This window comes from Athene cunicularia (assembly GCF_003259725.1).
Source record: "Athene cunicularia isolate RWA chromosome 12 unlocalized genomic scaffold, athCun1 chr12_part1, whole genome shotgun sequence".
Lineage (NCBI taxonomy): Eukaryota > Metazoa > Chordata > Aves > Strigiformes > Strigidae > Athene > Athene cunicularia.
This window is the reverse complement of record NW_020799116.1, coordinates 10,358,920-10,372,989: the sequence shown is the minus strand read 5'-3', so window position 1 is coordinate 10,372,989 and position 14,070 is coordinate 10,358,920. Positions and strand designations below refer to the sequence as shown.

At 40.3% G+C, this 14,070-nt stretch overlaps 1 protein-coding gene across 10 annotated transcripts in view; it reads right to left on the bottom strand.

Annotated features, from left to right (window-relative positions):
* The window catches only part of CHL1 (cell adhesion molecule L1 like), a 103,494-nt gene that overhangs the window by 29,168 nt on the left and 60,256 nt on the right, over window positions 1–14,070 (bottom strand). For 8 of the 10 annotated variants that reach the window (XM_026857325.1, XM_026857322.1, XM_026857324.1 and 5 more), the window contains exons 5-9: window positions 13,871–13,993; window positions 12,651–12,821; window positions 10,821–10,868; window positions 8,891–9,011; window positions 5,644–5,828 (exon numbers count right to left, since the gene is read on the bottom strand). In XM_026857325.1, coding sequence (XP_026713126.1) covers window positions 5,644–5,828; window positions 8,891–9,011; window positions 10,821–10,868; window positions 12,651–12,821; window positions 13,871–13,993 — 648 coding nt within the window. The remainder of the gene's footprint in view (window positions 1–5,643; window positions 5,829–8,890; window positions 9,012–10,820; window positions 10,869–12,650; window positions 12,822–13,870; window positions 13,994–14,070) is intronic. The other 2 variants (XM_026857327.1, XM_026857321.1) reach the window with 1 other exon arrangement.

Sequence of the window (14,070 nt, the reverse complement as noted above, 5' to 3'; positions counted from 1 at the left end):
ACCCCCCCCCGGCAGAGGCAAGCAGCTTCCCCCAAGTTGCCCAGGAGCAGTCAGAGGGCAGAGAGCAGCGATGCAGGAGCAGCATCTCCATCTGCTCATCTACATGTGCTAGGGAAATGCACTATGATTTTTAATATCCTTGTTTTACATCACATATTGAAATAAGAGGCTGATCTGAAACGTATTTAGGAATGATGAAACATTCTCTCACCCCTGGGGATGAGAGCCATTGTCCTGAGGAGCAGTCCAGAGAGGTCTGCCCACAGGGTGGTGGCAGAGGAGCAGCAGTGTGCTGCTGCATTCCCTTGCTCTCCCCTTCCCACCACTGCCAGCTAAACTGGGGTAACTCATGGGAAACCTTCTCCTCTGCAGAGCAGCCCCTGAGCATCAGGTAACCAAACCTCATTGGCAAAACATAACCACAAAGGAGGGAAGGGAACTGAAGGGAAAAAAAATAAAAGCATTAATCTGATTAATGCTTTGTTCTCTACAGACTGAATGCAGGTCCCCAAGCCTGTCTACTTTTCAATGGGCAGCCTCAATCCAAAACACAGCCTTGAATTCATCATTATCTCTCCCTGAGAAGCAACAAACTTTGAAATTTTAATTCTAGACCTGACACTCCTTTTCTGCATGTGCTGGGCAGGTCACTGGGCCTCTTTCCCTATTTGAAAAAGATGAGCTAATGTATGGGAAACATGAGGATTCATTAGTTAATGCTTATAAAGCGCTTTGAAGATTAACAGAGCTGTTGCCTGGTAATACATCTCCAGATGTTATCAGTGTGACACACTAAAACAAAGCGTCATTGCTCATATTCACACACATATATTAAAAAACACCCCTGAAGTGTGATACACAAGAGCTTCTACTGAGTCCACCACTTCCACAGCGGAGTACCGATGAAGAGATACTGTTAAGCAACAGCTAAAGACTGAAGTAAAGTCCAAGACACTGAAGCTTAAAATTGTAACATCTTTGCGTTTCCTTCACACAGTACAGATTTCTTCTACCACCTTCCTCACACAGTGCTGGTTGCCCTCCCATAGTGCAGTTTGTGACGTGACAATACTTGTTATGCTTCCTTGTATTTGGCTCCAGGAAGAAACTCTGCAAGCAGCAGAACATTTTGGTTTTGTAGATGTTTTCCCTTCCCTCTCTCTCATATACATTATGCTTTCATCAGGAAAAGACAGGTCAAAGGCATGGTGGTGTAAAAGGTTTGTAACAGCCCTGATGATTTTTTTTTTTTCCCACCATTAGATCTGCCACAAATGCAGTGCTTGAGACAGGATATTTTCTTGTTTTGGAGGAGGTGAGACACCAAGCACAGACTGAATACAAACAACAGCTCGCTCCCTATTTTCATTTGTGCATACACAAGTGAGCTGAAGATATATTAAACCTCTGCTTTCCTTTCTCAGCATGGGAATTGCTCCAGTTGCCCCAAGAAAGTGATGTAGCTGCAAAGCCACAGGCAATGAAATTTTGTCAAGTATGAAATGTAATTTCACAGGAAGGCTGAAGAATCTCTTTTCCGTGTGGCAGATATTCTATACTACTTATAAGTACACAAAATATAAGAATAACAAAATATACACATATTTTTTAGCAACTACAAAAACTAGTGGTTGGACAGTCAAACAGTTAATCTGCATGAGCAATATGGTATGTCAAATATTTCACTGCATAATATATTCTTCTTGCTAAAAGTTATAAATGTGGTGCTCCTGATTAAGAGATTTATGTCTTCATGGAAATATAATGACAGGTCCAAAAATAGAAGGGATCTAAAATGGGCATCTTGTCCATCCTTCTGCAACAAAGCAGGATCACCTACACCTAAACCACCCCAGACAGAGCCAAACCTTCCCAACCTCCCTTGCTGTCTAGAACTAGAACAAGTTTTTAATGTCTAACTTCTGCCTTACTGCAATTTAAGTCTATAGTATCTTATGTTATCCCCATGGAATGAGTAGAACAATTTGTTACTATCTATTGTGAAGAAACTTCGGTGCATCTAAAGGCTGCTGTGTGTTCCCCAGATTAATTATTTCCTAAATTAAACATATCTATCAATTTTTTTCTCAAATGTATGTTTTGGAGCTCTGTTGACTGCCCTTGCTGCTCTCTCCTAACTTGAGACAGTTAACCCCAGCTTTGATGAAGTGCACAATGTAAAAATGGTTGTGCTATGCAAGGCCTTACCAGTGCTCAGTAGTATCTCTTACATCACCTTTCTTTATACTTTCCAGAACTATTTTTTCTTTCTCTGCAAGATTAATATTTCCAAGTGGTGTTTAGTTTGCAATCCACTCTATCCTCCAGACTAGTCTAACCAGACATTTTCCATCCTGTGCTTATGAAGCCAATTAGTGCTGCCTGATGAGAATTACTTTGCACTTGTGCTTACTGAAGCCCATCCTTTTTATTCCAGACCATTTTCCCAATTTGTCAAGATAATTTCAAATTCTCCTCACATCTTCCTGAGGGCTGGTAATCCATACCACTTCAGGGGTATCATCTGCAGCTTCAGACGCAGTTACCACCTTGGGGTCTGCATCCAAGTTGAAGCAGTTTTCCAGTGAAACACAACTGCAGTTTGAGCCTGATTGAAACAACGAGCCATGGTTCTGCCTCACATTAATCTAATCTATTTTATTCTTCTCTAGCTGAGTAATGAAAGTATTACAAGACATAACTGCAAAGGCCCTTAGCTACTATATCATTACCATAATTAATCATTATATTGTAATAATTATTTCTATTAAACACAGTCTAGGAGCCTCAGTCAAGATCAAGGTACCACCAGATCAGGCGCTGCGATAGTGACAAGATGTTGAGGTTACATATGCACATTTTCTACCGGGCTTGGCGGATTATACACAATAGCCAAATAAACCACCATTTGAAGTCAAGACAATTTGTGGGCGTGCTTTGCTTTTTTTTTTTAAATATAATTCTCTCATTCTAGTAACAACAATAGAGGTTTTCTCCCTGCTCCAATGTTCCAGGCTACATCTTTCCTTGCAAAGAGAGATTAAAATGCTCAAACAGTCAAGCAATTTGCTAGCTGAATATTTTCATATGCTTGGTAATAATTGCCTGAATCTTTGCACTCAGACTCCTGTAGGATTAGTAAGTGGGCTGCATGCAAATATAATTAATTAACGTTATTTAGAAGGCTGGGGTATTGGTTTGACATCCTCAAATACCAGAAAGAACAGAAAGTAGACATAGGACAGAAATGATAGCAAAATCCTGATTTACCCACCAGCACTAGATTGAGAATGGTTGGCTGTTAATAACTGAGATTATTTTTCTTCCATGTTTAATTTTCTTCTCCCTGCACGCATCCTCTGAGAAGAGCATGTCAGGTGCGAGGAAGCCTTACGTCAGCAGAACCTCCCTGAAACCCACTGAAATTAATGCTCACTTCCACCAACTCAAGATCTGCCCTTGAGTGTGCACACAGGAGTTGCTGCAAGAATGATGAACATGCCCATCTCTGATTAATGGTAGTGACATTTTCTGGTTAGAAAGTCTAGAAGAAGACAGTGTTTGGGCTCAAATTTTACCTTGATACCCTGCATGTGAGGTGACTCCTAATAGGAAGAATTCCTGCTAGTGACGGCAGCCAACATTATTTACACATACAGAAAACAAACAACAGCAATTGCAAAAATCATTTTTTACATTACAGTGGCTAGAATAGGATTATTTCCTTTTTTCTTTTTTTGGTAAGTCCTTGTTTATTAATGAGCGGTAACAACAATTTGCCAGAAAGCTTTCCTCCCTCTAGAGACTAGGGGAGAAAGGGGTCAATATTCTGAACTGCTTAATTAATGTTATTCTCTGGTATTTTAGTTTTTGCAGCTCCTGCAATTTCTTTGAAGGATTCAATTTTTATAGCCGAGAAAATCGTAGCCAGATTGTTAAAATATTCAGCTACAGCAGAGATGCTCCAAACCATCTGGAATGATTTCTAGGACTCAGCACTTCCCCTCTATCGCAGCTGAAAACTTGCCATGCCCTGGTATCCCCCTCTTCCACACTTCCAGGAAGGGAAAGACGACTGTAAGACACAAGGTTGTGTCAAGTCAATGGGGATGATTCATCATGTACTGGGAGAAAACGCTTCTCCTCGGCTGATGAGTAAATACAGAGCAGGTAGCTGAAAATGCCTTTCCTCCTGTCAGGACTCCTTGTGACCATGGAGTGAGAAGAAGCACAGATTAAAATGAAGCACTTGGCAGACACCGACAGTTTAATACAGACTGTGATACTGTGATTTTTTATTTTTTTTTTTTACTCTGCAGAGCAGAGGCTGGAGCATTTTTCATCAGTTAAGAGAAAATGTTTTCAGCAAGTTTTTGAGCTGCACTTGATGATTCTCATTTTTGTAGCTATTTATGGGCAGCGTTGCTGAAAGAGTTGCAGTGGCCGTAATACTTTTGCAGGGCTTCCTTGCCAAGTCTTGTTGGAGCTCTGCTTTGCTCCTGGAAAAAGAGCATCTGCACTTGCCTTGTGCAAAGGGCTCATACCTTCAGGGTTTGGGGAGTAGGAGCGGGGAGAGAGGGAGAAAAGAGGATGGAGGGAGAGCAGGCACCATGAGCCTCTATCTGCACCCTTCAGGTTGCCTGTTATGAAGGTATCTTGGCTGGCTTCATTAATCTGCCGCCTTCTAGGAGCAACAGAATTAACTGACAACCAAACAGATGGACAAACATTCCAGGTTCTCTGTTTTGCTAGCCAGAACTCACCCCGTTCAGCCCCCAGACCCAGGTGTATGCTCATGCACAGGGACAAACCACCCTAGGCACAAGTGTATGTCAGGCAAAAGTGTAACCCTGGGGTTATTTATGAATGCTGTTAATACAGTGTTGGTCACCCTTGCAAGCATGCAGGCTAGGATGGGAATGGACCTTGGATACTTAAGTGAGATGACAGAAAGGGTCATATTTCAATTTTTTTAAACTGTGAAAAATTAGTAGAAAGTACTTTTTTACTTTGTTTCGTAAGTTTTCCTGACACTTTTTAGGGGCTACAGAAACAACTCTTAGCTCAGGTTGTCCTTATAGCAAGGGACCATACAAAGGAGGGGAAGAGAAGGGCGGTACCATGCTTGCTCACTGCATTTTTATAATCCTTCCTGGTAATTCACTTCTGGTGGAAGCCAAAGAAAGGAAATTGATCTACACGTATCTCTGATCTGGCCCAGTACAGCCATTTCCACATTCTTTAAGAGCAAGTAGAATAATTAGATCTTTTGGTCTGACACTTAGGTTAATACAAGACATTTTATCAATATCTCTGCTTGACTAACTCACATCTTTAGACTACTGGATATGCTCATGTATTTGTACTCCTGTTCACCATTCTGTAGAGCCTTCATGGTTCAGGAAAAAAAAAAAAAAAAAAAAAAAAAAAAAAAAGCATTATTTTCTTTTTTTTTTTTTTTTTAAATGGTGCTATTTCTGCAAGCTTCCCAAAACTGTAAGGCAGGTTCTTGGCTAGCATAATTTGATAGAGTTGGTTGAATTTATGCATTACACTGAGTGATATCAGCAAACATCCTTATTCAGTTCCCTTTGACCACCTCTCTGTTGAAAATCAATAAGCTTAGTAAAGTGTACTCAGAACCTTCCACGTGAACGTGGAACTCGTGCTTCGCTCTTCCCATGTGGTTGCTTGCTGTGCACTGGTACGTTCCTTCATCAGCTGCAGTCACTTGGTCTATCTTCAATATCTTCCCAAAATTTTCCGTTTCTGGTTCATCCTTCGGCAAGTTTCCGGTGACCTTGATCCAGCTTAGATGAGGAGTTGGGCTAATAGCAAAGAAAGAAAAAAAAATATTTTTTTGAGTTGCATACTAGGCTGCTGTAATGTTTCATCTTCGCAGAGCTGCTGGACTTGGATATGGTTTGCAAGGTGAAGTTTTCAGAGACTTCTGAGCTCTTTTAAAACACTGGGGCTATACTAAAGGCTATGCTATAGACTATAACTAGTCTACTGCTTCTGGATTTGAAGGGCCCCTATGAACAGGTTTTTCACAGCCAACACCAGGGCATGGCACGAGGCTGCATTCCTCCTACGTGTGGCATGCCATGGACTGCAGGAGAGGGAACGGAGCTCATCTCGTCCTATTCCAAAAGGGCACTTGAGGACAGACAAGGAGGTAAAGACTTCATTACAGTGACTTCACTCAGTGCCCTGCCTGGTTAGAAAGTTGGCCAACCATTGGAGATGGCTGGAAATGCTCCTTACATTTTTAGAAAGCAAACGGCAATGACACAGAAATTTGGGACAGACTGTTGTCTGCACACTCCCAGCTGGGCTTCGCGACCCCGACGCTGTACACAACGCACATACACAGTGTCATATCTGCTTACTCTTGTGTCCATCTGTCATTATGGCAAAATGCCCGGGCACCAGCTATTCAAAGCCCCAGGTACCAAGAAATTACAGTTTTCCATGAGCAGTGAGCACAACCGTGCAAATATCCTATTATTTCCTGCAAGAGTCCTTGTCCTGCTCTTGTACCAAAGTCAGGCTCTGTGTTGCCTTGGTGTTGTATTGAGGCAATGCCCTCCTGACACTGTCATTACTCAGAATATAAGTCTTCAAAAATGACAGATTGCAAATGTACTTAAAATCCTTATTTTGCAGTTGGCTGCCCCTGATCTTAGTTACTCGAAATCTGGCTCAGTCTATCCGCTTTCATGGTTTGTGGACATTTGGTGGGATGGATTGGCAGAGATATAGGCAAAGCTGACCATTTTTCTCTTGAAAAATGGGAATTCCAGCAAATAAAAATACTACTTTTTTTTTTTTTTTTTGTTAAAATGTTGCATTTTTGAAGTGTTTCAATGAAAAAATATTTGTTTGGTGTTCAGACAAAGTAGTACTTATCTTCTTTCAGAAATGACTACTTTAAAAAAAACCCCTTTTTGTTTGAAAAATAATTTTTTAAAAAGTTTAGTTGAAACATTTTAAACTTTTTTTTTTTTTTTTTACTTTTTCTTCCAAATAAACAGCCTTTTCTAGCTTTCTCTTGTTGTACATAATATTAATTCTCACACATGAAAATTAGTATTCGTGTATTTCCAAGGTGATTTCCCTGTTAAGTACCTTGAAAACACTCTAAACTCATAGCTGTGGACTTGTGGAGGTTTGTGGGCCTGCGAATTAGCTTGATGGGTAGTGAATTAGACAAGGAAGTGTTGCAACAGGGAACTAAACCACTGCAGATTCTTGGAGTGAATCCAATAAAGACAAGTAATTCACCTTCTCTCAGAAATGGCAACCAACTGCAGAGGCATAATCTTGCCAGTTTAAATGAGCAATGCCCTTTCAAGCCCACATGGAAAAACAAAATACCCTAAACGTGTTTGTTCAGGCAGATTAATATCCTGATTTTGGAACTTTATAGCGGGATATAATTACACAGTCTTTAGTATGAATTATCTACCAGCTAACCACAGCCTGCGTTCACAGACCTGCAGCTCCACCATACAGCAGGAGAAGACAATGATTTAGGTCTCCATTCAACAAAAAGCTCTATCACAAATAAACCAGAAGCGACTGTGCTTTCATTGTGGGTTTAGTGCTTGGAAAGATGTTTAGGTGGCATCTCTTCTGGGGCAGACTGTTCCATCTACAAGCACACAGTAAAAACTGGAAAACTGGACTGAGGGCAAAGTGGAGCTTATTCATCTCTGAGCTACTACAGCAGGAACAAGGTCAGCGAGAGGGATCACAGCGTCATTGTGAGGACTGCATTTAGCATTTAGTTAGCCATTCCCTTTCCTTACCTTTATTTTGTCCCGTGCTATTTACAATAAGGAACAAAATTGTCCTGATTTCCCATCACACGCCGTCTACTTTAACCCTTCCCTATATTTTTACAGCAAACATCTCACTGAGCTATTTTACCATGCTTAGTACATCCAGATCCACAGCTGCAGCTTGAGTAGTGCTCTAATGTAAATGCTGATAGTAGTAACAAGCTTGAGATATCTGTGCAGCACAAAGCACCAGGGGCATTCATACCAATGGGCCCAAGCAGAAAACATGGGACTGAAACTAAATTTGAAGTTAGCCCATTGCTCTTAGTTTTATAATAGCAGGATCAAATCAATACAGATGACTCCAGTTCACTAGATTTTTACATAGTTGTGGACTTTGTTCCTTAACATGCTGTTGTCTGTGAGAACATCACGGAAGGAACGTCCTTTGTATGTAAATACTGGATGCTGGCAAATGGACCACAGAGAGCAGCCAGGTTCACACGCGCTCCCAAGCCAACATCTCTCACTGCAGCTGGGCTAGATGGACCACCAGTTTCAACCCCTGGGGCATTTTTTTAACGGATGTCTTGTCTTACTTCACTCAAAAACTTTGCTTTTAAAAACCTCAGATCTGACACCTGGAAAAATGCGGAATATTTTTTGACCATTGAACCAAAACTGAATTGGCAAAACTAGAAAAGAAATGTTACAGGTTGTGAGTCAAACCACAGAAGCTGAATTCTGATGTTGTTTAATTTCTCAACATCTCAAAAGTAGTACTATAGAAAAATGTTTGATAATAGGGTTTTTTTTAATATAAAATTAAAAAAACCCAATAAATACCACATGATTTTAATTACTTGTTTATGAGCTATAGCAATAATAAATACATGAATGTTGTATGCTAGATGTGTGCTGCTTTACAAGGAGGATGCATACTTCACAAAAACTCTGCATAGAGGTTCAATTTCAACCTGTATAGGTAGGTGGGTATATTCATTTGTAGTTGTATAATTCTTAACATAGCTTTTTCTTTGCTCAATTCCATTTAAAAAAAAAAAAAAAGTGATTAGGTTTGTGCAGTATTGTCCATTACTCACAGCCCTTCAGCAATACATTCGAGTAGCAGGACACCTCCCTTGATGACAGTGACTGATGAGCTACTGCCCGCAGATTCAGGAGGAATCAGCAGTTTGGGTTTTCTTTCCTTGATAAAATTTGCTAAAAAATAAAATAAAATAAAAGTTAGATATGAAATCATAGAACCTTTGCTTATCCTTCAATAATGCCACAAACATTACTTCTGTCAGAAGGTTTTGGACATTGATTTGTAAATTTTCTTTTTTGTTTACACATTTTAAGACTAATCCAGGACTTTCCTATCTCTCCTGGCACACTGGTCTTCTCGGTTGCTGATCTTCTTGTCCACACCATCTTTCACAGCACCTTTCTTCTGCATTAGCTCCATCATCTCTTAAATCTCAGATGAAAACCTATCTTTCCAAACTTGAATATCCCACAGAATTGTCCTTCTTGCTACAATTATTAAATCTACAGTAATGTAGATACAATTTGTAAGGAAGACCGTTAAAATAATAAAACAAGATTGACCTGCATTTGATTTCAACGGATCATTTGTTCCAGCCTGCCAAACAATGGTTTCATGATGAAATACGCATAGAGTTAAATGGCTATCCAGTTATCACTATAATAACAATTAGCACAGTAATGAATAAGTCCCCAAATGGTACTAGTTCTTCAAAAATAGTCAGTTACGGATGATTTGGTAAAAGACCACATGTATCTCTCTGAATCATTTTCTAATTTTTTTTTCCTCCCTTTGCTTTGTATCTCTACAAATCTGTGTCGCGCTCAGAGCCACAGAAAAACACTTTGGTGCCTCTGGATATGCTCGCAGGTTTTCCATCTGCCCTCCACCTCTCACTGCCAAAGGCAGGCAGTCCCCCTTCCTGACCGGTGACAGGATTTCAGACATCTCTCCAAGGGAAAAATCGGGTTGTGAGTGTCTGTCACTCTGCACAAGCCCCGCTTGTTCTGCTCACAAGGCTTAGCTTCCATGGGTCAAGGCTTGAGGGCCGATCAGTGTTTTGAGTTATCCATCCCAAAACACCCAAGGAGAACCCCTTTTCCAAAACTTCAGTGTTCATCCAGCAAAATGAGGTCTTTCAGGAGTTTCAAATTGGGCATTTCAAAAAACAGAGACTCTCAAAGCAATTTAACCAAATAAATCAGAGTCAAGGGCTACACACAAAACATAAGACTCTCATTTTTACATTTTTTAAACAAAATTAACTGTGTGGACAATTGCAGAAATAGCCACTAGCTGCCTTCTGACTTATCAACATTGCCTGCATAAACCTCAGCAGAATATTTCCAGGATATTGCTCCAGAAAGAGGGGAACGCAAAATGAGGGAAGATCTGAATCCCCAGGATAAGAACTGCTTTGGTGTGGTGCTTACCAGCGGTATCAGACAGGACAACATACGGCCAGAGAGAACCACCTCCCGTCTACCGCGAGGTACGGCTGGGGATGGGGACAATTAACACAGAGCAGCAAAAGCTCTGTAAATCCACACCTTTAGCTCACCTTGGAGTAATACAGCCCCAGGGCGACCCTTTACACAGGAATTCATAGTTTCAAACTGTGGGTGCCTAATGCCAGAGTCATCTTAACTGCCAGAGGAAGATTTGGAGCATCCAGCTCTGGCTCCTGCTCTGAACTGATAACACGAGAAACCCAGGACATCAGCCTCCTTATTTAAATCATATTATGAAATGTGAACGTTCTTTTCTCAAGCAAGAAAACTATCTCTTTGTTAAAAACACTTCAGATTTCTGTCAGAAAGGACAAGACGAGCAAATTGTACTCCATGGACTACTTAAATCCATCCCATTGAAATAAAAACTGTGATTTATTTTTTTGTCTTTTTCCTAAGCAGCATCTCACATTTCATCTCAGCTAGTAGATTCTCAGTTTAAAGGCTAAATAACAGACGCATTCAACTCACCCTTAGAAACCGCAGCGTTAGGTGAGCCTGAGTCATTAGCATGCTTAACTGAAATAAATAAAAGTGACAACCAAACACAAACATGCATAGTTGATATAGACTCAAAAGAAACAATAAATCAACCAAAACAAAAACATGCCCCCTCAATTTCTACCATAAAAGAAAGAAAGGAACAAAGAAAAATATAAAATAAAGCAACAGATGAACAATAAATTTCTGAAAATACAATGAAAATCCTTCAATGATATGTATTATTCTGTAAAATACTTCGCAGGTGATAAAATCATCATTTCATCCTAGCTACCTAGTACAATAAAAAAATTACTAAGCCCTAAGTATCCGCTATAAAGAAATGTTATAAAATTTATACAGTCTCTTTTTTCTTATTGCTTACATTTTTTTTCTACGTATTATTTTTAATACAGTCCATCAATGGGGACTTGGCAGAGAGTGGAGTGGGCAGTCTCAAGTTGAGTTTACAAAACCCTTTAAGTATATGCCACACATTTTTGCCTGCAGCCAGTCTCATGGCTTCGATGGCAAGGTGCATGCACTTAAGTTTTTTCTTGGGCCACTGCCAGGGCTATGGGTGGCCCCACAGTCAAACCCCACCTCATTTTCCTGTAATCTGTGTGTGCATATGTGAGGGACCAGACCCATTAGAAAAGCTGTGGAGAGCAGCATCTCATTTTGATATTTTTCTCACAATTATTATCCCAAGATATGGTTTAAGCAAGTATTAAGATATACAAAGCCACTATTAATCCTTTATCTTTTCATCCCAACAAGAAAACTCTCAAAACCATATATTAATATTAGGCTTTCATTTATGAAGAAAAACCTTTTTGGTCTTCTGGGCTGCATAAGCTCAAAAGGTCAGAAGTATTAGTGAAACAGAAAACTGATATTAAGGGCACAGGCAACCTCAGCGAGTCGTACAGTGTTACCAGAAACTATTACAGCCAAAAGAGATTCAGGCAAAGCAGGATGGATCTCCAGCTGGTATAAGCTGCCTTAGTTCCACTGGCTTCTGTTGGGCTTTGCTGATTTAATGCAGCTGAGAGCATGCCCTTAAAACACTGCTTTTTTTTTGCTTGGGTATCTGTATTCTTTTCCTGCACTTCTGACAGCTGTACACCACATATACTCAGTGGCTTTATGCAGTTTGAATTAGCAGTTTGATACTGCAGCAGGTAGGTGTACACTGAACAAATGCAGGCGTATGGCGATGGGACAGCAATCCCCACTTGCCCCAGGGAGACTCAGGGGCAGGGCCAGTACCTGAAATATGACCCTTGGAGACTACAGGAATACAGAGATTTTAAAATAAATAAATAAAATTTGAAGTTCCCTTCACAACATTTCATTAAGGAACTAAAAAACGCTTTGTATGTCACTACTGATGCTCAAGGCAGCCTGCAAAGACCTCGGAAGCCCCATCCCATCCTTCCCAACCACACTGCTGCACTGGACCAAACCAGGCCTGCTCCCAGGGAGGAGGCAGCCACGTGAAGTCCTCATAACCCCGCGATGTCCCATCCATCGGTGACTTGCTGAACTGCCAAAGAAGCAGGTTACCCTAACGCATCACTGGCGTTCACTGCGGGGAGAACCGGAGGAAGAATGGGGCACCTCTGGGGCCCCACAGCTGCAACAAGCTCTTATCGGTTGAATTTAGCCCTTAAAGTTAATAATGCAGGAATAAGCACGGGAACATGCCTGTTCTTCCGAGAGAACTGCATCAGAGACACGTATCTGCATTCACTGATGCCTGGGGAGTTAAAAAGAGAAAACAACAGAAAACAAGCGAGTACTCATCCACAGACTTACAACGGGAAACCTTCAGTGTCATTGGCATTTTCTGTACAATTGTCCTCAGTCTTGGAAATGCTGCAAAGCAACAATAATCACTTCGACTGTCATTTTCTTCCACATTTGCAAAGTAGAGATCTCCCTTAAGGCTCATGGAGACCCTTTCATCTTGCGGAATATGTTGCAAATCTAGCAAGAAAAAAATAATTATGATACAGTAATGATACTGAGCTGTTTCACCAATATGACTACTAATGCTCTCCTGTCATATGTTTGATTCCACATACAGAATATAACTTTGACACCAAAGAAGCAGAAGACCCAGCATGAGCAATGTTATTTGCCAATATTCAACATATATTTTAAAATAATTTATAAAGAAAAAATGATAATTAAAAATTACTCAGTACAAAATTCCTGCTCAGATGAAAGAAAATTTCCATCACCTCTCCCTGACTCAAAGGCCAGTAATGATGATACAGACGTCACCATTTACAGATGTCCCACGGCCAGTCTCCAAGCACTTTGCTCTTCTGTAACTACTCACTACAGCAGGGGATTGTTAGTATGAACTAAGGCTGCTGTACTGTCTCGTTGATCCAGCCAAATGCAAGTCTGTTCTAAATACATATGTCAGGAGTAGAGAGCCTGCCTTATAAGATCAGAGGTTTAATCTGGCACTCTGTCTCTGCAAATACTTGGTCAGCATCAGAAACAAACCCTCCATCTCATGGAGGCAATCCGGGTTACTTTGTTTCCCAGGAGCCAGAAATTCCTGCAGAACACAAATGCTGAAGAACAACGTGACAGAGACCCATGAAGAACTAATTATACATGCCTGACAGACTATTTTTTTTTCTTAGTATCATAAATCAACCATTAGTTTATGAAAAGAGGAAAACAGTAATGTTAGAAATAATATATTGACACATTTTATCCTCTCTACTGTAAATGCAGTAGTCCTCATTACTGGTAGACTCATTTACTGATATATAAGCATGTTGGTACCTCAGATTTAATAATATGTTGTGTCAATGCACTCTACAATTTAACTTTGTGTTATGTAAAAACATATCTCCACGTTTCATTTTTCAAATTTGTTTTTCAATATCCAGATCTTTTTCTTAAGCATTTGCACAATTACCATTCCCATCAATTATGAATCTGTAATGAAACTGCTCTGGAAGACGAATGTTTTGAGTCTCCTCATATGAACTGTGTACAAATTGTTTACTTACCAATATTCATCCAGTAGATATGCAAAGGTGGGATGCCTTTTGGGGGGTTGCAGTGTAAAATCACTGAATCACCATGCTCCACATCAAGGGGCTCAATTTTTTCTTTAGGGAATTTTGGTACACCTGTACAAAAGCAAAGAAATTCCGCTTTTATTGTTACCTTTTGAAATTTTGCTCCTTGCTTCCCCCTTAATAGAAAT